General features: G+C 42.6%; 2 protein-coding genes across 2 annotated transcripts in view; both read left to right on the forward strand.

The window, feature by feature from the left end:
• Positions 1-546: 546 nt before the first annotated feature.
• The window catches only part of yars1 (tyrosyl-tRNA synthetase 1), a 42,357-nt gene continuing 16,617 nt past the window's right edge, over positions 547-26,286 (forward strand). The window contains exons 1-9 of the mRNA XM_043717633.1: positions 547-650; positions 1,716-1,807; positions 9,136-9,282; positions 10,581-10,756; positions 10,837-10,966; positions 13,154-13,234; positions 16,495-16,587; positions 18,546-18,681; positions 25,537-25,622. Coding sequence (XP_043573568.1) covers positions 1,751-1,807; positions 9,136-9,282; positions 10,581-10,756; positions 10,837-10,966; positions 13,154-13,234; positions 16,495-16,587; positions 18,546-18,681; positions 25,537-25,622 — 906 coding nt within the window. The 5' untranslated portion in view covers positions 547-650; positions 1,716-1,750. The remainder of the gene's footprint in view (positions 651-1,715; positions 1,808-9,135; positions 9,283-10,580; positions 10,757-10,836; positions 10,967-13,153; positions 13,235-16,494; positions 16,588-18,545; positions 18,682-25,536; positions 25,623-26,286) is intronic.
• LOC122563383 (spidroin-2-like) lies at positions 648-1,493 on the forward strand. The gene has a single exon (XM_043717124.1). The coding sequence runs from the start codon at positions 648-650 to the stop codon at positions 1,491-1,493; it is 846 nt and encodes a 281-aa protein (XP_043573059.1).

The raw sequence follows: 26,286 nt of genomic DNA on the forward strand, positions 1-26,286 counted from the left end.
ATTGACAGGAAACTTTAACTTCTAAAAGTTAGTAAGCATTCAGAACTAAATACTTATAAACTCAAAATTCATTTAAGTTAAGGAGTACAGATTTAGTTTTAAAATATTAAATATTTGGTTCAAACTCACAAAAGGGATTAGGTCCAGTACCAAAAACAGTTCATCAGGTTTGGGTAGAGTTAGCTATGAAATAACAATTGATATTTTATCTCTATGCCATCTAAAGCTATTACTTTACCTCTTCAAGCATACAGGTGGCACCTAGAAACTTGAAATTTATTTTTAAAAGTGTAGTGTTCCTTATAATTTTGGTTTTGCACAGCATTTCTTTAATAATTGCTTATTAACCAACTAACAAATTATTCCTGTAATTGCCTTTCACCATCATGTCAAGGCAATAAAAGTTACATTTGCTAGTTATACTGTTGGCTCATTCCAACTTTATGATAAGGGTCACACGTGTTTACCCTAAGCCTTTCCCCGCATGGAGCAAGGGCGGACGGATATGCGCATGCGCATGCTTGGATGCTCGATTATGCTGTTTCGGCCGTGCTGGCTGCGCCTGCGCAGGGCGTTCACTCGATCACATCCATTTGGAGGGTGATGCAACCGGCGTTTTACAAACGGACAGCGGCAGCAGGCGGCACATGGTGAGACCCGGCCCCGGGGAGAGGGGAGAGGGATCCGGCCCAGGGGAGAGGGGTCCGGCCCCGGGGAGAGGGGCCCGGCCCCGGGGAGAGGGTCCGGCCCCGGGGAGAGGGATCCGGCCCAGGGGAGAGGGGAGAGGGATCCGGCCCAGGGGACAGGGGAGAGGGATCTGGCCCAGGGGAGAGGGGCCCGGCCCCGGGGAGAGGGGAGAGGGATCCGGTCCAGGGGACAGGGGAGAGGGGCCCGGCCCCGGGGAGAGGGGCCCGGCCCCGGGGAGAGGGGCCCGGCCCCGGGGAGAGGGGCCCGGCCCCGGGGGGAGGGGCCCGGCCCCGGGGAGAGGGGCCCGGCCCCGGGGAGAGGGGCCCGGCCCCGGGGAGAGGGGCCCGGCCCCGGGGAGAGGGGCCCGGCCCCGGGGAGAGGGGCCCGGCCCCGGGGAGAGGGGCCCGGCCCCGGGGAGAGGGGCCCGGCCCCGGGGAGAGGGGCCCGGCCCCGGGGAGAGGGGCCCGGCCCCGGGGAGAGGGGCCCGGCCCCGGGGAGAGGGGCCCGGCCCCGGGGAGAGGGGCCCGGCCCCGGGGAGAGGGGCCCGGCCCCGGGGAGAGGGGCCCGGCCCCGGGGAGAGGGGCCCGGCCCCGGGGAGAGGGGCCCGGCCCCGGGGAGAGGGGCCCGGCCCCGGGGAGAGGGGCCCGGCCCCGGGGAGAGGGGCCCGGCCCCGGGGAGAGGGGCCCGGCCCCGGGGAGAGGGGCCCGGCCCCGGGGAGAGGGGCCCGGCCCCGGGGAGAGGGGCCCGGCCCCGGGGAGAGGGGCCCGGCCCCGGGGAGAGGGTCCGGCCCCGGGGAGAGGGATTGATGATGATGGAGGGATGGCTGTGGGAGGGGACAGGATAGACTGTGATGATAATGAGCTGGAGTGGGAGAGAGAGGTGATGGTGTGGTGGGGAAGAGGAAGAGATGATGGAAATGTCGGGTTGGGAGTGGGGAAGTCATGAAGAAGGTGGGGCCTCTGACAGTGATAAACCTAATATGAGCTGATATTACTTTTCAAAACTGAATGGCATTTTTTTTCTTCCAGTTGATGCCTGATACTAATTAGGAACATTTGGCATCATGGGCAACAATAGAAATGTTGAGGAAAAACTCAATCTTATCACCAGAAACTTGCAGGTACAATCTTCCTTTTATCAATAATAAAGCTGCTTGAGTTCAGAAGATTCCTGACAAGGCAGTGATGTGTGGAATAGCTTGCCTGGAGTACTGGTAATGAGAAAGTCTATAGCCTTAAAATTTGTCCTTAAACATTTAGACTAAAATGTAATGAATTATAGAACACAATTTGTTGCACACTAGAAAATAGACAGACAGGCAGGGAGGGAGGGTATGTCCACGAAAAAAGGGGAACACAAGTTATGCAGAAGATAAAAAAAATCTGTTCTCACCAAGCTCTGAGGCAATTATGAGCATTTGCCTGAACATCAGTGAATCTGTGTAAACAGGACACCGAGTGAGTGATAACATTCATGGTTGTTCCCTTGTGAAATTAATAAGTGTTTGATTCTGACCTCAAAACAAAACTCGGTACTATCATAACGGTCAGGTCCTATCAGTCATAATGGATTCTTATTACCCCTTGCAAGCTAAGCAGACACAGAAAGAAAAACGCTTAAAAATGTGTTGCTGGAAAAGTGTAGCAGGTCAGGCAGCATCAAAGGAACAGGAGAATCGACGTTTCGGGCATAAGCCCTTCTTCAGGAATGAAGAAGGGCTTATGCCAGAAACGTTGATTCTCCTGTTCCTTTGATGCTGCCTGACCTGCTGCGCTTTTCCAGCAACACATTTTTAAGCTCTGATCTCCAGCATCTGCAGTCCTCACTTTCTCCCACAGAAAGAAAAACACCTTTTCTATTACAAGTCCCTGACTTGAGAGTTCAAAAAGACACTCGAGAGAAAGACCATTTTGGTGCTGGGACTGCCGAAGCCAGTAGGAAATTAACTCTTTGTGCTTACTTGCAATGGATTGAATTTAATTGCACGTTGAGACTTTATGATGATTTTGAGTAGCCATTACTGGTTATAAAATGCAAACTCTGTAAAAAGGTAACATTGATGAAGCTTTAACTTACTTGCTGTTTTGACTGCCACACTGTCAATTCTAACTAGTCAGATCTTATGTCTTATTTGAATTTGAATCACAACCCTGAAAAGAAAGCGTGTTTAATTCGAGACTAATGAATCAGCTTAAATGCAAACTTACTGTAACATCTTAGCCACAGGTACAGAATGATTCAGTGCTTAAGATAAAAAGCAGGAGTCTGCTCCAAGCTTAAAAGTTATTCTAAACCTGACATTGAAGAGATTCTGGCACAATGTGTCGGGAAGCCAGTTTGTGGTCAGAAGTTTGCCCTCCTTGCTAAGAAGCCATTTGGTAAAATAATTGTATCTGACATGCAAGCTGAGCAAGGTTACCTTATGGCATCTCCCACTTAATTCAGACAGGTACTTCTCTGTGATTGGAACTTATCTCACCAGCAGACGCCGAACTCGGCTGGATTTGATTTTTTCCACCTGATGAATGGCTTAGGGCCTGTAGGAGTGATCAGTCAAGCGCACACAGACCTGTCAATTAACTTTTCTCCCTTACGAGTTATTGTCCTTCACTGTTATCTGTCTAATTAAGAACATGCAATGTTTTTGTAAACTTTTTGTATAAAGGAAGTCTGTTTGTGACAGTACAGCAGAGTAGCCTGCTAGGGCTCTTGAAGAGCTGATATCCTACGCTCCTGGGCTATTAGAACCTAGTTAGCCTGGCTTAGCGGTATCAGTGTTAGGTTGTAACAGTGCTGTTGGTAAATAAAGGGGAATAACTAAAATTAAACTAAACTATCTAAGAGATTTTTATTCCAGACTACCAAAGAGTACCATCTCCAGGACGAACCGAGAAAGGCTCACGGGTCTGAGTCCACAAGGGATTCCCTGGGCCATCTCAAATCTGTACTTTAACAGTAATGGCATTAACAATTGGAAGCTTTTATGAGCCAGTTGAATGGTGAAATCTGTGGAATTAGGCCTAAATAACCTTCTACAATATGGTGAAGTTGTGAAAACTGATCTGTTGTGAATTTTCATGTTTCTAGCTAGTAAACTGCTAACTAAGTTGTGAGGTGACTAAGAAAATAGACTGCAAAAGTGGGAAAAATGTTTATAAGTAAATTACCTTAATAAGCAATGTTCAAACCATTGCATTGGTAGCGAAACTAGAATCTGATTAAATAGAAAACAAGTCTGTTCTGGACCAGGAAGAACATTCATTTTAATCAAGGCTATTCGGCCTAACCTTCCCACCACTGCAGATCCTGTTTTATCCGATCAAACAATTGCACAAAGTTCGCTCTGTACAGCTGATGGAAAATGGGAGTAATAAAAATACCCAGATAAAGCAAACTTTTTACAACCATCAAAAGGGAAACTGTGTTCCATCCTCCAGGTCAGGCACTCCCACCAAGCCCCCCACAGGCATTGCTTCTGACTCTGTAAAGTTTATGCTATATCCTGAGAAGATTTAATTTTTTTGTATTAGCCAGAGTACGGATTTTTCTGGGTTAGCCAAAAATAGGAGGACGTCATCAGCATAGAGAGTAATTTTGTGCTCCCCCATTCCTACCTTTGGCGCAACTATTTCAGGGTCCTTCTGAATGGCCTTTGCAATGATTCAATTATTAAGGTAAATAACAGCGGCGAGAGAGGACACTGTTGTCGGCTGCCATTTCCAATTCTAAAGTTATCCAATTTAATACCGTTTGCAAGAATTGCCACTTTGAGGTTGCTATGTAACGCTACCACCCACCTAGTGAACCCCCCCCCCCGACCAAAGTGTTCTAGGACACCTAAAAGATACGGCCACTCTACCCAAATAAACATCTTTTCTGCATCCAAGGAGACCACCAAACGCAGAAATAATCTCTACTGGCATACCTGCACTATATTCAACACCCCCCTAATGTTATTGGAAGAGCTACGGCCCTTAATGAAGCCTGTCTGGTCGTCTTTTATAATAGTGGGCAACGCGTTAGGTCTATACAGATAGGTCTATACAAGACACAGCCATCAGGGTCTTTTCCTTTCTTTAAAATGAGGGAGATAATGGCCTCTCTAAGAGAGGGCAGTCCTGGTTATATGAGTGATTATCCATAATCCATCAGCCAATATGTTTATGAATTCCTTGTAGAACTCCTTCGGAAACCGTCTGGGCTGGGTACTTAGCCACTTTGGACCTGTCTTACTGCCTGTGTTTTGAAGGGTGCATTTAAAAGGAGGCTTGCTCTGTGGTTAGACCGAGGAGGTCCAAGTTCTCGAAAAAGGATTCCATTCTTGCCATCCCATCCTCACAGCCCTCTGACTGGTATAACTCGGCATAAAATTTCCAAAATATGATATTAATCTTTTTCAACATGAGTGATCGTACCAGTTCTCTCCCTAATGGACACAATGGAATGTGGAGCATTTTTCCTCCTAGCCAGATATCTACCTGGCTTATCCCAGTATTCAAATAACCTTTGCTTCACAAAGGAGACCTCTCTCCTGGCTGCCTGCATAAGCACTGAATTCGGAGCTGCCCGGAGGGCCATGAACCTCTGCACCTTGACTACAGATGGTCTGTCAAAATATGCTGACTTGGCTGCTTTTAGCCAGGCCTCAAGCATCCGTTGCTGCGCTCTTCTCTGCCTTTGCCTATTCCTGGCTGCTGAATATGAGATAATCAAACCCCTTAAGTACGCCTTGAAGGTCTCCCAAAGCACCGACTAATTACAGGCCGTACCCGATTTGATGTTCCAGAAGGTCCCGAACTCCCTTGTGAGGTACTCTATAAATTTACTATCCTTCAAAAGAAATGGATCCATGTGCTGGTGTTGTGTGTCTATTCCATTGCCCCTAATCTTGACATCCAAGTACGCTGCTGAATGGTCCGAGATAGCTATGTTCCCAATCCTGCAGGATAACACCAAATCCAAACAGACCAATGGAGCAAAGAACATATCAATTCTCATGTGGTACTTGAGCGGGTTGCAGTGGAAGGTAAAATCCGTACCATGAGGGTAAAGACGTCTTCACACATCCACCAACCCTAACTCCCCACACAAGTCTAGATTGCAGGGAGATACCCGAGAGACCCCTTGGTACCCTGTCCACTTCGGGGACGCTTAAAAGTCTCCTATAATCATACAGCACACCCCAAGAGCCATTAATTTAGAGATGGTGTCAGTTAAGAATTTAAGGGAGTGCGCCGGGGGCAATAGACGTTCAGGTTGCCGTTCTCTTCTCCATGTATTAAGGCTTTGAGAATGATGAGCCGCCCGTATTCATCCTTGGTGTGTTCTACTGTCGGGAATAGGAGGTTCCTTTGTACTAGCATGACCATTCCTCTACCCTCTGAGTTGAAAGAGGAGATGAATATCCTGCCAAACATTCCCTGCTGCAGCTTCAAATATTCTCTGTCAGTTAAGTGTGTTTCCTGCAGCAGAGCAATGTCAACCCTTCCCTTTCTCAGGTTTGAGAGCACCTTCTTTCTTTTACTCGGAGAATGGCTCCCTTTTATATTCCAGGTGCACCATCTAAATGAACCACTAGCCATGACTGGGCACAGCAGCCTGCGGTCCCCCGAAAGGAAGAAGCTTATTCATGGCACATCGAGTGGGAAAAGCACAGAATTCATAAGATCTAAAAAACTATCCCTACAAATATTACTAGAACTAAAAAACTAACCACTATGCTTAAGATGACCAAACAAACATGGTAAACAACAAATCTCTGGAGATTTCCCCCACTGCCCATAGGGAGCATTCATCCCAAACCTTACGGCCATCCTAACTCCTTCCAGCCATGGCCGTGCCCCAGACCTAAGCAACACCAAGACAAAGAAAACATACTATTTACAGACATGGGAATTAACAGTGGGCAGCAGGTCAGGCAGCATCTAGGGAACAGGAGAATCGACGTTTCGGGCATTAGCCCTTCTTCAGGAAGGGCTAATGCCCGAAACGTCGATTCTCCTGTTCCCTAGATGCTGCCTGACCTGCTGCGCTTTTCCAGCAACACATTTCCATCTCTGATCCTCCAGCATCTGCAGACCTCACTTTCTCCCCAATTAACAGTGGGCCCCCACCCCATCCTCTCCATACATCGACCCCATTCATTTTCCATAAAAGAAAAATAACCACTCCTCACCATTGGCTTTAATTGTCTTTGTTTTTTGTTCCCTGACCCGGATCACTTATTTCAAAGGGTCCAAAATATTCCTTGCTTTTTCTGCTGAGTCAAATTTATAAACAAACCCTCCATGATTAAAGCACAGTACTGCCGGGTACTTCAAAGAGTATTGCATAGTCAAGTCTCAATTTCTTCTTGACTTCATCAAAAGACTTGCACTTTTTTAATATGGCCCCAGAGAAATCGTGAAAGAATGTAATTTTTGACCCTGTATACACCAGGGCTCGTGAATCTCTTCCCAGCCTTCTGGAGGCTTCTGTTATCAGTTGCTTCTCGGCACGGTGGCACAGTGGTTAGCACTGCTGCCTCACAGCGCCTGAGACCCGGGTTCAATTCCCGCCTCAAGCGACTGACATAACCCTGGAGTCGCGCTAGGACTGGGCAGGGTACTTATCCGACCTGGACCTGTGCATCGCGATCCATTGGGCCTGCTCCACACACACCCGGCCCCCGAATCGACCTCCAGCCCCAGAAGCTGTGGGAGCCACTGTTCCAGGAAGTTAACCAGGCTCTCACCTTCCTCGAGCTCTGTGACCCAAACAATTCGTAAGCTCTTCCTCTGACCTCTCTTCCCAAGGTCATCGATCTGGTCCAATAGGGCGCAAACCTGGTCTTTCAGTGTTCAATCCGTCCCTCCGCGGTCCTCTGCTCAACTGCCTCAACACGTTGATCCAATGCTTGGATCTCCTGCTTATGCATTTTTAGAATGATAGAGATCAGTTCCAGTGCCGAGTCACTTCTCTCTCGGAGTTTGGCAAACTCTGAGACTATATTCTGCTGGTCCAACAGGTTTAAAGGCGCCACCGCGGGAGTTGGCACCGTTATTGTGGGTGCCTACTGGACTGTAGGGGAGTACCCTGATTGCTGAGATCCTTTTGCCCCCTTTCCTTTATTAGACTTCATCTTTTTCCCAGATCTTCAGAATCCGAATTTAAAAGGTTCTAGGTACTTTGTGTTATTTTAACAAACTTTTTTTTATGAATGACTAGCGGTGGGGGGGGGCTGGTGAATACCCACCTATTTTGGGTTTGGTCCAGCGCACCTGCACAGTAGTTCTATCAGATCGCCACCATCTTGGATTCCCCCCCTCAGAGCAGATGTGATGAGATTCCATGCCATGTGGAAACAGGCCCTTCAGCCCAGCCAGTCCACACCGGCCCTCCAAAGAGGAACCCACCCTGACCCATTTCACTCTGACTAATGCACCTAACACTATGGGCAATTTAGTATGGCCAGTTCACCTAACCTGCACATCTTTGGACTGTGGGAGGAAACCCATGCAGACACTGGGAGAATGTGCAAACTCACCCGAGGCTGGAATCGAACCTGGGACGCTGGTGGTATGAGGCAGCAGTGCTAACCACTGAGCCACTGTGCCGCAAGTTTTTAAATCTTTTAAGCTTTACTATGTAACAATTTGATTACGATTTAGAACCTTCTAAAACTTCTCACTAACATTTCAGAGGGTTCCAGGTGCTGTTTGATTACCAATTGAACGTTGCAATTTCCAGGGTTGTTCCAGACTTGGAGTCAGCTCCATAGGTATTTTTGTATGGTTCCAACATGCAACACCGGTCCATTTCAACATTGGCATTTCTGGTTAATGTCTGAACTTCTCCAGCCTTCTAGGCTTAATAATTCCAATGATTCACTGATCTTTAAGTGGAGAAAAGTCTTCCTCAGTCCTAACTGTCTTATCCCTTATTCTGAGACTGCCCACTGGTTCATAGCATCATAGAATCCCTACTGTGTGGAAGCAGGCAATTCGGCCCATCAAGTCCATATCGAATCCCACCCAGATTCCTTCACCCCTCCCACCCTGTCTCTGTAATCCTGCAAATCGTGGCTAATTCACCTAACCTACACATCCCTGGACGCTGTAGGCAATTTAGCACGACCAATCCACCTAACCTAGTTATTCAGAGGTGCTTCCCGTTTTTAACTTCAAGGGCAGTATGGGTAGAGAAGAGAATACGTGGCATTGTTTCCCATTATCTTCCTTACGTGCTTAAAAGAAGTACTAATCATTTTCTTGAAATGTCCTCTGATTGAAGGTCTCGAGCAATTTGCAAAGTGTCAGGAAACAAGAACGTGCTGCGATCTCAAATTTCCCTCATGTCCTAAGATATCATTTACACCAGGAAACAAAAACTAATTTTATTTTTTTAAAGTTTTTCTAAGTCTACATGGACATGAACAAAACAAACAAACTTTTCTTTATCTTTTTGCAGGAGATCCTTGGTGAGGATAAGCTGTGTTCAATTCTGGAGGAACGGGACTTGCGTGTCTACTGGGGGACAGCTACCACTGGGAAACCTCATGTGGCATACTTTGTGCCAATGTCTAAGATTGCTGACTTCCTAAAAGCTGGATGTGAGGTAGAGATTGATTTTCACAGATTTGGTGACTTAACAGCAAGACACAACTGAAAGTCACCTCATTAATTTAGCTCTTAGGTTAGTCTGAGCCACAAAAGGACTTGTAGCAGGATGGTTACGAAGGCATTTAATGCACTTACCTTTATTAAACTGGAGAGGATGCAGAAAATATTTAACAGGATGTTGCTAGGAATGGAGGGTTTAAGTTATAAACAAAGACTGGAAAGGCTGGGACTTTATTCAATGGGGAATAGGAGGTTGAGGGATGACCTTATTGATGTTTATAAAATCATGAGGGGCATAGATAAGGGGAAAGCAAGGGTATTTTCCCTAGGCTGGAGGAGTTCAAAACCAGGGGCATATTTTAAAGGTGAAAGGAGAAAGCTTTAAAAAAGCTTGTGAGGTGTAATGTTTTTATACAGTTGGTTTGTGTGTGGGGAATGAGCTACCAATGAAAGTGGTGGATGCAGGTACAGTTAGAGCTTTTAAAAGACATTTGGTTAAGTTTGTAAATAGGAAAGTTTTGGAGGGATGTTGAACTAATTTAATTTGAGAACATGGTCGATGTGGACTGGTTGGACTGAAGGGCCTGTTTTCATGCTGTTTCTCTGACTGTAGTCAATTTGGAGGCATACATATTAGGTTGCAACTAAAAGGCTAATCCCACTGCCGAGAGAACTCCACCTAACGCCACTTCATTAAGAGGCCTATCATAGGCCTTCCAAAACTTTCCTATTGTCAGCAGAATCTCTCAGCCAGTTAGAGGCCAAGAGCTTTTCTCTCTCTTTCTCTATTTCATCTCCCCATTCCAAACAAATAACTGTCAGGAAAATTGCCACATGCCCAGAAAGTAGGTATTTTGGAGGTAGTATTTAATTGACCATTTTACAGCTCTAATTGGTGTTAAATTGGGAATGCCCACAATGGATCTCCTCATCCAGAGCTTAGTTAGTGAGGTAGTGAAAAGGGTGGGAAGTATCGGGCCAAGTTATTTACCCTTCACACCATCTCCAGGAAGGGGAATATTCTACTCTTTGGGTTTAGCTTCCAAAGGTTTAAGTGATGGAAATTTCTGCTTATGTGGCACTGTACTTGTGATAAATATCCTGACAACATGGAGGCAGGGAAGAAGTTGAGAGTGGTAGAAGGACAATTTATTTAATTTTCTATATTTATTGTATTTCTGTTTCTGTGTTTTATAAGGAAGCTATATCTAGGATTCCCAGATGTAATGGAAATTGTTATCAGTCATTGATCAAACAATGAATACTTTTAATATCATGTCCATTGCACTCCAGGTAACTATTCTGTTTGCTGATTTGCATGCCTATTTGGACAACATGAAAGCTCCCTGGGAATTGCTGGAACTGAGGACGCAGTATTATGAACATGTCATAAAAGCAATGCTTGAAAGTATAGGTGTGCCAATAGAAAAACTCAGATTTGTAAAGGGAACTAATTATCAGTTAAGCAGGTAAGAGTTTAATACTAACTCTCTGATCATGTAACCTGAATACATGTAGGATGGAAATTCATCAATTTGTGTGTTTACAGGGAATACACTTTGGATGTTTACAAATTATCATCTGTGGTGACTCAGCATGATGCCAAAAAGGCTGGTGCTGAGGTAGTTAAACAAGTGGACCATCCACTCCTCAGTGGTCTCCTGTATCCTGGATTACAGGTCAGCACGGGAAATGTAATCTGTATTACCAATCCATTATCAATTTATTGACTAGGATTTCAAGTTATTAAATATGAGGACTGAGTAATAGACAAATGTTCAAATGATGGTTATAAACAATTTGAGTTTTACTTTAGTAGAATTTTGTGTTTTATTATCCTCAATTTGTTTGTATTGTAAATTTCCAATTCCCCATTCTATGTTTAAAAATGTATTGTTGGTGTCTAAATTCTAAAATGCTACTTTTACGTAAGGAAGTGTTTAATAGTACTTCTAATAATGTGATGAATTTAATGAACAAGGATAGCTTTTTCCTGAAACGTCGATTTTGCTGCTCCTCGGATGCTGCCTGAACTGCTGTGCTCTTCCAGCACCACTAATCCAAAATTAATGAACAAGGAGCTGATTTCATGTATCTGTTCTTTATGTACAGCAAGTCCTTACTTTAAAATGTCTTGGTTAATTTTTTTTTAGCCAGATCCCTAGTTTAAATCCCTCTGGCATTGCCTCCCCCTACCCTGTCCTGGTCTTGCCTCCAAGCATGGAACCTCAACCTTGCTCCTCTGTCCTTAGTTTAGGCTAATCCTTTTGCCATTTAAATTGTTTCTTTTTCCTGACTTGTGAACTCACACTGACTTAATATGAAAACGATGTTTGAGATCTAAGCAGGTGATGGCAACAACTATGGAGAGAGATGTTAACATTTTGCATACATTGAATGCGATACGAAAGAGTCATAAAGTATTCTTGCTTTCCACAGAAGCTGCCAGACTTGCTCGGTTTCTCCAGCACTTTTTAACTTAGTGAATGGCTCCATCTTGTGGCCGATATTGGCTTGTGCAGAAATCTTGCGACTTACTCCATAAATTAACTTCTGTCACTAGGTGAAGCCTAGTTAAGTTAAAAGCAGGTGCATATTTTTGACAATACTATATCATACGAGTGTACAGGTAGTTCTGGGATAACACGTGTTTCGGCAGTGTGATTTGGCTATAACGTCGCTGAAGAATTAGGAAATGGTATTTTCAAGAACGCTTAGTTCCATTGGCAATAACACGATTCCATTGGTGATCAGTTAGCAAGCTTCGTTCTATGCATGCACTGATGTCCGCGCCAGTCTGCACATGTGCCAGTGTCTGCACTGTCCTGCGCATGCGCAATGTGGTTGTCGATCTTCGTACCATTCTGCGATTGCACAATGTCAGCTGCCAGCAGAGCAGCTTTCTGAGAGATGTACTGGACAGAGAGCAGGTTTTTTACATTTTTTAAACGACCTGTGGTAAATTCACTTTTGTTAATAATTATGATTTCAACCTTTATTCAGGCTGTGCTATACTTTGCGTTAGACTTTTGGATGATTTTTGAGCGATTGTGAGTGATATTTTTTGGTGGTCTGCCCCTAATCCCACTTTTCTGTTTGGCCCCATTATTTCTATTTAGCAATTTACTGTCAAGCGAAGTTTCGTTGGAATGCAACTACGGCATTATGGGAGAACTACCTGTACTCTTCTATTTAGTCATGTTTTATTTCAAGCTATTGCATCTTGGAGAACAGAGTGTTGTGCATGTATGGTGCAGTATTTCAATTTGTCCTTTTTTTTTCTGGCAAAAAACATCCAAAGGTGTTTCTCTCTGATTGTAACATTGATTCCAGTGGGAGTCTGTGATTCAATTAAAGTTTTTAGATTAGATTCCCTACAGGATGGAAACAAGCCCAACAAGTCCACACCGACCTTCTGAAGAGTAACCCATCCAGACCCATTTTCCCTCTGATTAATGCACCTAACACTACGGGCAATTTAGCATGGGCAATTTAGCATGGCCAATTCACCTGACCTGCACATCTTTAGACTGTGGGAGGAAACCGGAGCACCCTGAGGAAACCCACGCAGACACGGGGAAAATGTGCAAACTCCACACAGACAATCACCCGAGGGTGAAATTGAACCCAGGTCCCTGGCGCAGTGAGGCAACAGTGCTAACCACTGAGCCACCGTGCTGCCCCGAGTTGTTTCACTTGAAGTCACAATTTTCAGGAATGTAACTAGAACTTTTGGTAAGTGTGGACTTGTTGTACTGTAAGGTGTAATTGTAATACAGACACAGTTTAACCAAAGTTTTTAAAATTTACTTCCAGTGGGTTAGGGTTTGTTTTTTAAATCTACTTTTTTCCTACTTTTTTTTTAGGCCTTGGATGAAGAATACTTGAAGGTCGATGCACAGTTTGGTGGGATTGATCAGAGGAAAATATTCACATTTGCAGAAAAGGTAAAGTTTGTACCTTCTCAAATTGACTATACATGAGCTGGTCAAAACGTCCAAAGCAATGAATTTAAATATTAGGTCAGAACCTAGCTGCATTTTAAAAATAACATCTTACTATCTCCAAAATAAAAGTTGCATGGGGCTTCACATCCAGGGTATTGCTTCATGTTGTGTTTGAGGTTAAAAGCAAATTCTTAAATAAAAGCCTAACGTTTTTTTGGGCAGGGCACTGTGTTTCTGAATGGAAGATGAGACATGTTGAAGAAATGTGTATTTCTAGTTTAAGAAATTTAAAGTGTGTTTTCTTGGGCTGTGAGTCTTTAAGTTCAGACACTGCATTTAATTTTAAAATGGCATACTTAGTGCTGTCTGCCAGGACATTTTTGCATAGTTTTCCCCTTCCAAAATATGCCTTTTCAGAAGTGTTTATTGTCCTTTTTAATATTCTTCCAATTTGCATTCATTTTGATAATGTATAAATTCCAGTGTGCAGCAATCAGATCAAGGATACTTTCGCAGTTGAAGCAAAGAATCATGTAAGCATAAATTTGAAATGATCATAATTTAGTCTGCTATGAAACCAGTTCGTTGATTAGAGTGTATTGTGATTGAGATGACGTCGTCTCACATCAGGTGCAGTTTACAGGTACAGATGTAATTGTGTGTGACTTTAATCTGCATATGGTTTGGGCAAATTCAATCAGTAACAATGCTGTAGAGGGTAAATTTCTTGAGTGTGCGCAAAATGGTTTTCTGGATCAATATGTTGTGGAACCAACCAGCAGACAGGTTATCCTAGACTAGGTATTGTATAATAATGAAAGAATAACTGGCACTGTAGCTGTGTGAGACCCCATGGGGAAAAGTAACCATAATATGATTAAATTCTTGATGATAGAGAGTGGTATAGTTAAGTCTGAAATTAGTGTCCTGAATCAAAATAAAGCAAACTTCAACATTGTGATGTGTGAGCTGGCTGTGTTAAATTGGGGAACATTCTCTCAAAGGAATACCAGTGGGTAGACAATGGCAGACAAGGAGAAACCACAAGAATTCCTTATTCCTGTCTGGCACAGAAACAAGACGGAAAAGGTGGACTGACCATGGCTAACAGGGAAATTTAGGAATAGTAGTAGATCCAAGGAAAGGAAATACAAATTGTCCAAAAAGAGTAACACACCTGAGAATTGGGAGCAGTTTAAATTTCAGCCAAAGAGAACAAAGGGTTTGATTCAGAGGTAAAGAATAGTGTATAAGTTAACAAACAAACTGATTGTAAATGCTTTTATAGAAATGTGAAGAGAAGAAAATTAGTGAAGTCAAATGTAGGTTTCTTACAAGCAGAAATGGGAAGTTAATGGGAAGCAGAGATGGCAGACTAATTAAATGCATATTTTCGTTCTCCTTTCACAAAGGAGCGCACAAGTAACGTGCCAAAGATGTTGGAACACAGTCTAGCAAGAGGGAGGAACTGAAGGATATCAGTATTGGTAAAAAAATGTTGTTGGGCAAATAGTTGGGATTAAAGGCCAATAAATAACCAAGGCCCCATAATCCTCATCTCAGAGTACTTAAGAGAGTAGCTCAAGATCGAGTGGATATATTGGGGGTTATCTTTCAAAATTCTATACATTTTGGAACCGTTTGTACACATTAGAGGATAACTAATGTAACCCCACTATTTAAAAAAGGAGGCAGAGAGAAACCAGGGAATTATCTACCGGCTAACCTGATATTGGTAATGGGGAAAATGATCACGTCTGTTATAAAAGATTTGGGGTAATGTGGTATATGGATAGGGAACGGGTGGGTAAACAGGCAACAATAGTAGGAATGAACGGGTCATTTTCCGAGTGGCAGCCAGTGTTCAGTGCTAGAACCCAATCTATTCACAATATATATTGATGATATAGATGGGAGAAATAAATATACTATCTTCAAGTTGCAGATGACACACAGCTGGGTGGGAATGTGATCTGTGGGAAGGAGGCAGAGATGCTTCAGTGTGATTTGGACAAATTGACTTAATGGGAAAATGTATGTCAGATGAAGTATAATGTGGCTAAATGTTTGGTAGCAAAAGCAGGAAGGCAGGTTATTATCTGAATGGCAATAGATTGAGAAAGGGGTGCGTGTAATGAGATTTAGATGTCATTGTATATGAGTTGCTGAAAGTAAGTGTGAGCTGTACCAGGGTGGTGGGTGGGTCAAGAAGGCAATGGTACTTTCGCCTTCATTGCAAGATGATTCTGGTACAGGATGTCTTTGCTGCAATCATACAAACCATTAACGAAGCCACACCTGGAATATTGTATGCTGTTTTGGTCTCCTTATCTGGGAAAAAGTGTACTGGCCAGGGACAGAGTGCAACAAAGGTTCACCAGTCTGATTCTTGGGGTAGCAGGATTGATGTATGAACAAAGATTGGTTAAGAGTATATTCACTGGAGTTTAGAAGAATGAGGGAGCATCTGATAGAAACCTACGAAATGTTAACAGGACTAGACAGGGTAAACACAGGAAGGATGTTCCTGATCGCGGGTGGTCCAGAACCAGGGGTCATGGTGTAAGAATACAAGTTAGGCAAGGAAGAATAGTCGAAGAATAGAAGGAAGGTACATTTAGAACTGAGGTGAGGAGAAATTTCTTCATCCAGAGAGTGGAATTTTTCTGTCACGGAAAGTAGTTGAGGCAAAAACATTTTAGTGTTTTCCATGAAGGAGAAAGGTATAGTTCTTGGGGCTAAAGGAATCAAAGAATATGGATTGAAAGCAAGAGCAGTTGGATGATCATACTGAATGGTAAAACAAGCTCCAAAGGCTAAGTGACCTGGTCCTTTTCTATGTTTCTGTCTTCAATTCTGTATACTTCCTAAAAGCTTTAATGCGGATCTTTACAGCAATAAACTTTATTTACTTTTTTTTAAGAGTAGCTGAATTAATCACCTTACGCTGTAGGACATGGTTAAAGCAGAGTAGCTGTTGCTAGCTGACGTAATGATCATTGCTGTTCAAAAGTAATCCATTGGGTGAAGCACTGCATGAAACATTTCGACGATAAAACAATATCTAATCAAAAATGGGCATGCAGTGTTAGCATAACAAATGCCTTTGAAGTCTTTCTTAAAAGAAATATTTTCCTAGTTCTTGTTTGTTTTTCAACTGTTCATCTTCTGAATTAGCTGTTCTTCATACCACTAAAACTTTAAAATCTTGAACTACAATGCATATGTATGTAATATTGATGATTTTTGAATTTATTCAGTATCTTCCAGCTCTTGGGTATGCCAAGCGTATTCACTTAATGAACCCTATGGTGCCAGGTCTGACTGGAGGGAAAATGAGCTCTTCTGAAGAGGTATTACTTACTAATAAATTTCATTTCATGTGTAATTAATGGTTTTACGGATATTATGGTCTGAAAGTGAGTAACTACGTGGTGCAATAGAATGTATTTTTCATTTATAAGAACGCAATTGCAGTACAGTTCCATCAGCAAGCAGAACACAGCCTGGCAGCAAGAAATGTGAATGAGGTTTGTGGTTCAAGTCCTGTGGAGAGTTGAAATGTTGGAGTGGTAGAGCTGGTGTCATCAGCATATATGTGAAAAAACTCTCAGGTTGTAAGTTTGCTCGCTGAGCTAGTAGATTTGTTTGCAGACATTCCATCACCATACTAGTTAACATCCTCACTGAGCCTCCGATGAAGCGCTGGTGTTCTGTCTCATTGCTATTTATCTGTCTTGGTCTGTTGTGGTGCGTGATATCACTTCCGGTTCTGTTTCTGAGAGGTTGGTAACTGAGGTCCAAATCGATGTGTTTGTTAATGGAATTCTGGTTTGAATGCCAGGCCTCTAGAATTTCCGTGCATCTTTCTTTAGCCTGTCCCAGGATGGATGTATCATCCTATTCGAACTGGTGTCTGTCTTCATCTGTGTATATGGATATTGGTGATAGTTGGTCATGTCTTTTGGTGGCTAGTTGGTGCTTATATATCCTTGGTGGCTAGTTTCCTGCCCATCTGTCCAATGTAATTTTTGATGCAGTCCTGACTCGGTATTTTGTATATGATGTGTGTTGTGTTGGTTGTTAGTACGGGGTCCTTTAAATTCATCAGGAGCTGTTTCAGTGTGGTGGTAGGTTTGTGGGCTCCCACCCACGAACCTATGGGGCAGCATTTCATGCAGAGGGTGGTGCGTGAATGGAATGAGCTGCTGGAGGAAGTGGTGGTGGCAGGTACAATTACAATATTTAAAAGGCATCTGAATGGGTATACAAATAGGAAGTGTAGAGGGATTTGGGCCAAGTGCTGGCAAATGGGACTAGATTAGGTTCGGATACCTGGTCAGCATGGACGAGTTGGACCGAAGGGTCTGTTTCTGTGATGTACATCTCTGACTCTATGACTGGTGTAGTATTGGAGAAGGATTGGGTCACCAACTTTGACGAAGACTGTGTGACGAAGACTTTAGAAGGACACCATTTAAGGCTTCGATAATAACCATTTCAAAACTTGGTTGGAGGGATTCAAAAATGGAGTTCTGAGCAAAATAACATATTTGGGAGGCATAAACACTTTTAAGGACTTCACAAAGGAAAAGGAGGTTGGAAATGAGTTTGATTAGTTTTGAGGGGTAGTTTGCAAACAGGAGTTGATATTTTGCAGAGGGTGGGTAATGGCAGCAGATATAAAGGAGCGAGGGCCAATTGATGATTCATTTGGGATGCTTTCTTGAATAGGAGCATGTTGTACATGTCAGTCAGGTTTTGTAAATCACTTTTCATTTCCATACAATTGAAAATGTATATTTTTCATTGAATAGCTAACCTTATTCTGTGGTTTGGTATGTGTGAGGAAAGTTGAGACCTTGTTAAAAAACAAAACCAAGTGTGTTAATAAACAAAATGTTTCCATTCTTCACTTAAAATATTGAAAATCTTGGAGAAGAGAAGAAACACAAATATTTTGAAGTACCTGTTTCATTTTATCAGAGATCAGGTTGTAAGGCTTGTATTAAAATCATTTGGTATCGCATTTAATAAACTGATGCGGATAATTACTCTGTAGGTAACAATCTCATATGATAGTTGACTGTTGAAAGGCGGCAGCTTCATAGCAGATATTGCCCTGTTAATGGGAACAGATGATTAAAGTGCTTTGAGAGTTGTAATGTTTTCAAAGAATTAATAGTACTCCTCGGTGTGAAGTTGAGAGATGGAACCCTGGCAAGAGAATACTGAGTACAAATGTTCAAATATGTAAATAGTTTTCTTCAGGTAATCTCTTTTGGATGTTCACATTAACTATTGCTTTCAGGAATCCAAAATTGACTTGCTGGACAAAAAGGAAGACATTAAAAAGAAGCTGAAACGGGCATTCTGTGAACCTGGAAATGTGGAGAACAATGGTGTTTTATCCTTTGTGAAACATGTCTTGTTTCCTTTACATGGAGGTGAGAATAAAGAACACAATTTTTTTCTTATTGCTCTCAATAAGTTCGGAAAAAATTACAATGTTTGGTTAGTTTCCATCTTTTGAAACACTCCTATCATAAACGTGCATAAAACTGATTTATCAAAACTTGAAGTATTGTTAGGATCACTGTAGAGATTGATGTATTTCTGAAAATTCCAACTTGGGCTGTCTGCTACTATCAGTATACTCTTTCATATTGCAGCATGTACTACAAGATTTGCCTGATCAGCAGTGTATAGGTAATGCTGTAAATGTTGGCTCATTTTGCAAGATACAGAAATGGAGGAAATGGAAGCTATTATTTAAGACAGTGACTGTCCTGATCAGATATTGTTTGCTTTGTAATGTGTAAACTTGCAAATGTGCCAAAGACAGTCACTTTCAGACCTGAAGCATTCCTGATTTACCTGGAAAAGCAGAGTATTTTCAAATTTGAATGCAAGATAAGCAAGCTTTTTTACATTGCTGTTATTCTATGTGCGAAGCATATTTCAATAGCAGTTTAAAAAGACATTCTAACTATACAAGTGAGGAACATAGTGTTTTAATTTCAGTGCCAGTGTGATGCCAGGTACTTAGACCACTATCCGCGGTGAGTTGATCAAATTAGCATGTTCTTTCATTGCTTTCTAATAAGCTCATTACAGACTATACTCAACCAAGGCTACAGATTCAAAAACAAAGCGAAATATCCGTTTGATGTGATTCCTCAATGTGCAGTACTTACTGAACTATTCCGCATGTGTGAATAGAACATTTATATTAATTTATGATAATCAGTCATTTACTTTCATTTAGAAGCAGCAGACCTTCGTACATGGGGACTTATTTTAGGAATATTTTCAAGCCTTACACCTCTTTTATTGATGTAGGAGCTTGGCATGGCAATGCCTCAGAATTGACTTGATAATCCCGTAACACAAATTGTTGTGATTGTTTGGAATTTGTCACTATTCATTTTATTTTGCTGAGTGAAAGCTGAGAAGCTTAAGCAGCAAATCTCTTTTCAACAACCTAAAAGTTATTTGTGTGGGAATATCCCAGAAGCCCCCGGCTATGCCGGAGGCCAGTTAGTCACTCATGGACAAAAACAGAAATCGCTGGTGAAACTCAGCAGATTGGGCAGCATATGTGAAGAGAAAGCAGAGTTAATGTTTTGAATCCAATGACTCTTCATCAGAATGGATAGTGAGTAGGAAAAAATGTTATACAGTAATTCCTATCTATCTGCAAAATCACGTATTGCAAATTTGCCCCAAAAAATAAATAACAGCAGGAGTCACTATTTGTGTATCCATTTTTAACCTATTTTTAATGAGCTCTGCACAGCGAATTTCATCATTTGTGGGATTTATCAGGAACAGAACCCTTGTCGATATGAATGAATGACTGTATGCTGAAGATAGGAGCTTCTGGGGGTACTTCAGGAGGAACAGTAGAAATACATCCCAGGGAAGAAGAAACATTAAGGGGAGGACAAGGCATCCATGGCTGACAAGGGAAATCAGAAAAAGCACAAAAGACAAAGAAGACATTGTGGTGAAGATTAGTAGAAAGCTTTAAAAAACCTGCAGAAGATAATTAAAAGCAATAAGGAGGGGGAGAAGGTGAAATATAAGGATAAGCTAGCTTGTCGTATAAAAGAAGATTGTAAGAGTTTATTTAAGATAACAGAAGATAGGGCATGGCAAGTGTGAACAACGTGGAGAGTGTGGTGCTGGAAAAGCACAGCAGGTCAGGCAGCATTAGAGGAGCAAGAGAATCACTGTTTTGGGCAAAAGCCCTTCATCATTGATGCTCCTCGAATGCTGCTTGACCTGCTGTGCTTTTCCAGCACCACACGCTTGACTCTGATCTCCAACATCTGTAGTCCTTACTTTCGCCTCAGTGTGGACATTGGACAGCTGGAAAACAAGACTGGAGAGTTAGAAGTGGGAAACAAAGAAGTGGCAGATGAACTGAATAGATACTTTGCATCAATTCGTACAGTTGAAGACACTGGTAGTATACCAGAACATCAAAAGAGTCGGGTGGCCGAGATGAGTGTAGTGGCCATCACTAAGGAGAAGTTGATAGGGAAGTTGAAAGATCTGAAGATAGATAAATTACCTGGACCAGATGGACTATATCCCAGAGTTCTGAAGGAGATAGCTGAGGAGATTGTAGAGACCTTAGTGGTGATCTTTCAGGAATCACTGGAGTCAGGAAAATGGCTAACATAACAAGTTTAAGAAGGAAGGAAGCAGAGAACTGAAAGGTATAGGCCAGATTGTCTGATCTTGATTGCTGGTAAAAATTTATGGATGTGATTACAGAGTACTTGGAAGTGCATGGTACAATAGGGCTGAGTCAACATTGCTTCATCAAATGGAGGATATCCCTGACAGAGCTGTTTGAATTCTTTGAGAAGTTATCGAGCAAGTTGCATAAAGGAGATACAGTGGATGAGATCTATTTGGATTTCCAGAAGGCCTTTGACAAGGTGCCACACAAGAGGCTGCTAAATAAGATCAGATCCCATCATGTTGGGGACAAGTTACTGGCCTGGATAGAGGATTTGATGACCTGACAGGAACAGAGAATAGGATAAAGGGATCTTTCTCAGGGTGGCAGCCAGTTAAAAATGGAGTTTCTGTCCAGGTCATTGGTGAGGCTACTTACGGAATGCAGAACAACCTTGAATAGCTGGATAATGGATAACATTTTTACGTGACCTTGAGATCTTGTTCGGATAATCCAAAATTCAGATAATTGATGTTCGGATGATCGAGGTTGTTTGTATTGCATTCAGTTCTGGTCTCCCTGCTATAGGAAAGGTGTTGCAAAACTTGAAAGGGTTCAGAAAAGATTTACAAGGATGTTGCTGGGACTGGAGAGTTTGAACAATAGAGAGAAGATGAAAAGACTGGGGGTATTTTCCCTGGAGTGTCAGAGGCTGAGGGTTGACTTTATAGAGCTTTATAAAATCATGAGGGGCATGAATAGGATGAATAGCCAAGGTCTTTTCCTCAGGGTAGGGGAGTCCCAAACCAGAGGGCATAGGTTTAAGACGTGAGGGGAAAGATTTAAAAGGGACGTAGGAGGCAATTTCTTCATGCAGAGGGTGGTGCATGGATGGAAGGAACCATAGAGATGGTGGAGTCTAGTGCAATATTACTATTTAAAAGGCATCTAGATCGATATATATATAAGTAGAATTTATAGGTATTTGGGCCAAATGCTGGCAAATGGGACTAGATTAATGGAGAATATCTGGTCAGCATGGATGATTTGGACCAAAGGGTCTGTTTCCATGCTCTGTAACTCTGACTGTATGAGATCTGTGTTGGGACCCCAACTATGCATATTGTACATTTAATGATGTGAACAAAGGAAACAAGGGCATTATTGCTAAATTTACAGATAACGCAAAGATAGATGGAGGGACAGGCAGTCTTGAGGAAGTGGGGAGGCTGCAGAAGGAAGTGAACTGGCTAAGTGTGGGCAAAGAAGTGGCAGATGAGAATACAATGAGGGAAAATATGAAATTTTGAACTTTGGAAAGAAGAATAAAGGTGTAGACTATTTTCTAAATCATGAAAGACTTCAGAAATCTGAAGTACAAAGAGACTTCGGAATCCTAGTTTAGGATTTCTCGTAAGGTTAACATGCAGGTACAATTGGCAGTTAGGAAAGCAAATGCATGGTTAAGTGCTAGTTTTAAGTGGACCACAATACAAGAACAGAAATGTACTGCTGAGGCAGTATAAGGCTCCGGTTAGATCATATTGGAATATTGTGAGCAGTTTTGGGCCCCATATCTAAGGAAGGATGTGCTGGCATTGGAGGGGGATCCAGAGAAGCAATACAAGAATGATCCCAAGTGTGTAGGGCTGACCATATAAGGAGTGGTTGAGGTGTCTGGGTCTGTACTCGGTGTTTAGAAGGATGAGGGGGATCTGATTAAAACTTAGAGAATATTGAGAGGCCAGGATAGAGTGGACGTGGAGAAGCTGTTTCACTTAGTGAGCTTTGAGAAGATTCGTAGCTCCGGTTGAGGTTCTGGATGTAGGTTTGCTCACTGAGCTGGAAGGTTCATTTTCAGATGTTTCGTCACCATGCTAGGTAACATTTTCAGTGAGCCTCCGGTCAAAGCACTGCTGATGTTTCCTGCTTTCTATTTGTATGTTTGGGTTGGTGGTGCCATTTCCTGTTTTGATGCCATTTCCTGTTCGTTTTGTCAGGGGTTGGTAAATGGGGTCCAAATCAATGTGCTTGTTGATAGTTCTGGTTGGAATGCCATGCTTCTATGAATTCTCATGCGTGTCTCTGTTTGGCTTGGCCAAGTACATAGATGTTTCACTGGTAGGAGAGATTAGGACCCAACAGCACAGCCTCAGAGTGAAGGGACCACCTTTTAGAACTGAGATGAGAAATTTCTTCAGTCAGAGAGTAGTTAATCTATGGAACTCATGGCTGCAAAAGGTTGTGGAGGCCAAGCATTGAGTGTACATAGTTTCTTGATTGGTAAGGGGCTAAGGGATTACGGGGAGAAGGCTGGAGAAAGGGGTTGAGAAGCAAATCAGCCATTATCGAATGGGGGATCGAACTCGAAAGGCAGAATGGTTGAGGGGGAAAGTGGTTGGACCAGTAGAGACAGAGCATAGAGAAAGAGAGAAAAGACCAACATGAGTATTATTGATAGGGCAGGACAGAAAAGAAACCGAGTCAGTGAAAATGACAGCTGAGAGTAAAGTCGAATGGATAGACTGTCATGACATGACAGGACTGGGTCTGGGGTGGGTAAAAAACATGGCAGGATGGAATCAGGCTCCAGCATTCTTGACCTTGATGTTGAGTCCTCAAGACTTTGGAATCAGGAAACCTCAGCGCAAGCTCAAAGAACAGCATCTCATTTTCAGCTTAGGAACCCTGCAGTCTCTAGGACTCCACATCGAGCTCAATAACTTTTGAGCCTTGTTCTGTCCTTCCACTCTTTTTAACCACCCCCACTCACTGTCCTGTTGTGACATGGGTTGCTTTTAGCACAACTAACCCATTCTCACCTACCCTCAGGCATGTTATCACGTTACATGGATTGCAGTTAGCACAGTTTAACCATTCTCTCCTACTCTCAGCTGTCATTGTCATTTATTCAGCATCTCTTCTGTTTGGCCTGTCAGTAAGCCCTTTGTTTGCCTGCTCCTTTCATATCCGTCTCCATCTATCTGCTCACTTCTCCCATCTCGAACCTTGTTTTCAGCATAACTGTCACTTTTTCCAAACTGCTATTAGTTCTGGTGAAGTCATTGGACTTGAAACATTAACTCTGTTTTGTTTCAGATCTTCAATATCTTCAGGTTTTTTTGCATATCTGGCAAATGGAATCTAATGTGGGAAAATGTGAAATTTTTGGTTTTGTCAAGCAGACTAAAAATTAAGCATATCATCTAAATGGTGAGAGATTGCTGAATACTGAAATGCAGTGTCCTAGTGCATGAGTTGGAAAAAAGTTAGTGTAAAGGTATAGCAAATAATTAGGAAATCTAACAAGTTATTTATTGCAAGGTGAATTGAATACAAGATAAGGAGGTTATATTTCTATTTTACAATGCATTGGTGAGATCGTATTTGAGTATTGTGTATAATATTGGTCTCCTTATTTAAGAAATTATGTAAATGTATTGGAAGCATTTAAGAGAAGATTTACCACACTACTATCTGGAATGAGTGGGATATCTTACAAGGAAATGTTGGCCATGCTAAGCTTGCATTTGCTAGGGCTTAGAGCAAGAGGGGATTTTTGGTTTTAGAGTCGCGCACCTCAGAAACAGACCCTTCAGCCCAACTCACATCTGCTAACCAGGTTTCCTAAACTGAACTGTTTGGCCCTGTTTTAAAAAATTCTCAAGGTCAGGTTCGTAGGAGAGTAGTCTGACACAGAACAAACGACCAAGAGGCGAGTCTGCTAGAATATGGGCATTTTATTCCCCGCAGCGTCGCCACAACCAACGGGTCTGGCTTATACTCACTCTACATGTTACCGGAACTGGGAGCCGTCAGTTCTTGTAGAGCGGTTGCCAACAACCCACGCTCGGCGGTTAAACGTAACCCCGGAGCAGACTCACCGAACTGGAGACTTTTTCAGCTGATATACTCTTTTCCAGATATAAACATTCATGTGAACAGCAGAGCAAGGCTAAAAAACACATTCCATTCTGGTTACATACAGATAAGAAGATTCACACAGGGAGGTGTGTAATAAGATTCACACGGGACTAAGCAACACCTCCATTCCGGTTAGATTCACACATGTATTGGGACATAATTTTTAACCGTTTCACCACAGGCCCACATCCCACGAAACCTTTCCTATCCATGTATCTGTCCAAATGTTTTAAATTTTGTACTCCCCTCTATCACTTCCTCTGGCAGCTCGTTCCATATACACTTAACTGGCACATAAAAGATCCTCAGAGCAACTTACCCAGGTATTGTCAACGTACTTCCATCTAGATCTAGGGGTCATTTTTTTTAAAGTAAGGATCACCTATTCAAAACAAGAATTCTTTTTTTCAGATAGTCATGAGTCTTTGGTACTCTGTCAAACAACAAAGAAAGCAGAATCTTTAATATTTTTAATACAGAAGTCGTTTTTGGATCAGCAAGGAGATGGAGGGTTCTCAGGAGTAGTTGGAGAAAGTGGAGAAATCAGATTAACGATTTTATTGAATGATGGAGCAGACTTGATGGATCAACTTGCTTACTCCGAATTCATAAGTTCAGAACTCAACTAATGATTCTGTTTGACAGTTCTACAAATGACTGTGTTTTACCTACTTTCTTCTTCCAGAGTTCGTTATTTTGAGAGATGAGAAGTGGGGTGGCTGCAAGACCTATGTGGAATATGATGAACTTGAAAAAGACTTCATTGATCAGGTGAGATTAAATTATACCTCCTGTATACCAATGCTTAACATAAGTTAATTTATTATTCTTCCTCACATTACCTAAGCTCTTGTTTTTAAGGACTGACTTAGAGTCATAGAGATGTACAGCATGGAAACAGACCCTTCGGTCCAACCCGTCCGCGCCGACCAGATATCCAACCCAATCTAGTCCCACCTGCCAGCACCCAGCCCATATCCCTCCAAACCCTTCCTATTCATATACCCATCCAAATGCCTCTTAAATGTTGCAATTGTACCAGCCTCCACCACATCCTCTGGCAGCTCATTCCATACACGTACCACCCTTTGTGTGAAAAAGTTGCCCCTTAGGTCTCTTTCATATCTTTCCCCTGTCACCCCAAACCTATGCCCTCTAGTTCTGGACTCCCCGACTCCAGGGAAAAGACTTTGCCTGTTTACCCTATCCATGCCCCTCATAATTTTGAAACCTCTGTAAGGTCACTCCTCAGCCTCCAACGCTCCAGGGAAAACAGCCCCAGCCAGTTCAGCCTCTCCCTACAGCTCAAATCCTCCAACCCTGGCAACATCCTTGTATATCTTTTCTGAACCCTTTCAAGTTTCACAACATCTTTCTGATAGGAAGGAGACCAGAATTGCACGCAATATTCCAACAGTGGCCTAACCAATGTCCT

This window comes from Chiloscyllium plagiosum, chromosome 27, assembly GCF_004010195.1.
Source record: "Chiloscyllium plagiosum isolate BGI_BamShark_2017 chromosome 27, ASM401019v2, whole genome shotgun sequence".
Taxonomy (NCBI): domain Eukaryota; kingdom Metazoa; phylum Chordata; class Chondrichthyes; order Orectolobiformes; family Hemiscylliidae; genus Chiloscyllium; species Chiloscyllium plagiosum.

Excerpts from the sequence above, each read along its gene's own strand:
- LOC122563383 (XM_043717124.1), top strand. The coding sequence starts at position 648 with ATGGTGAGACCCGGCCCCGGGGAGAGGGGAGAGGGATCCGGCCCAGGG.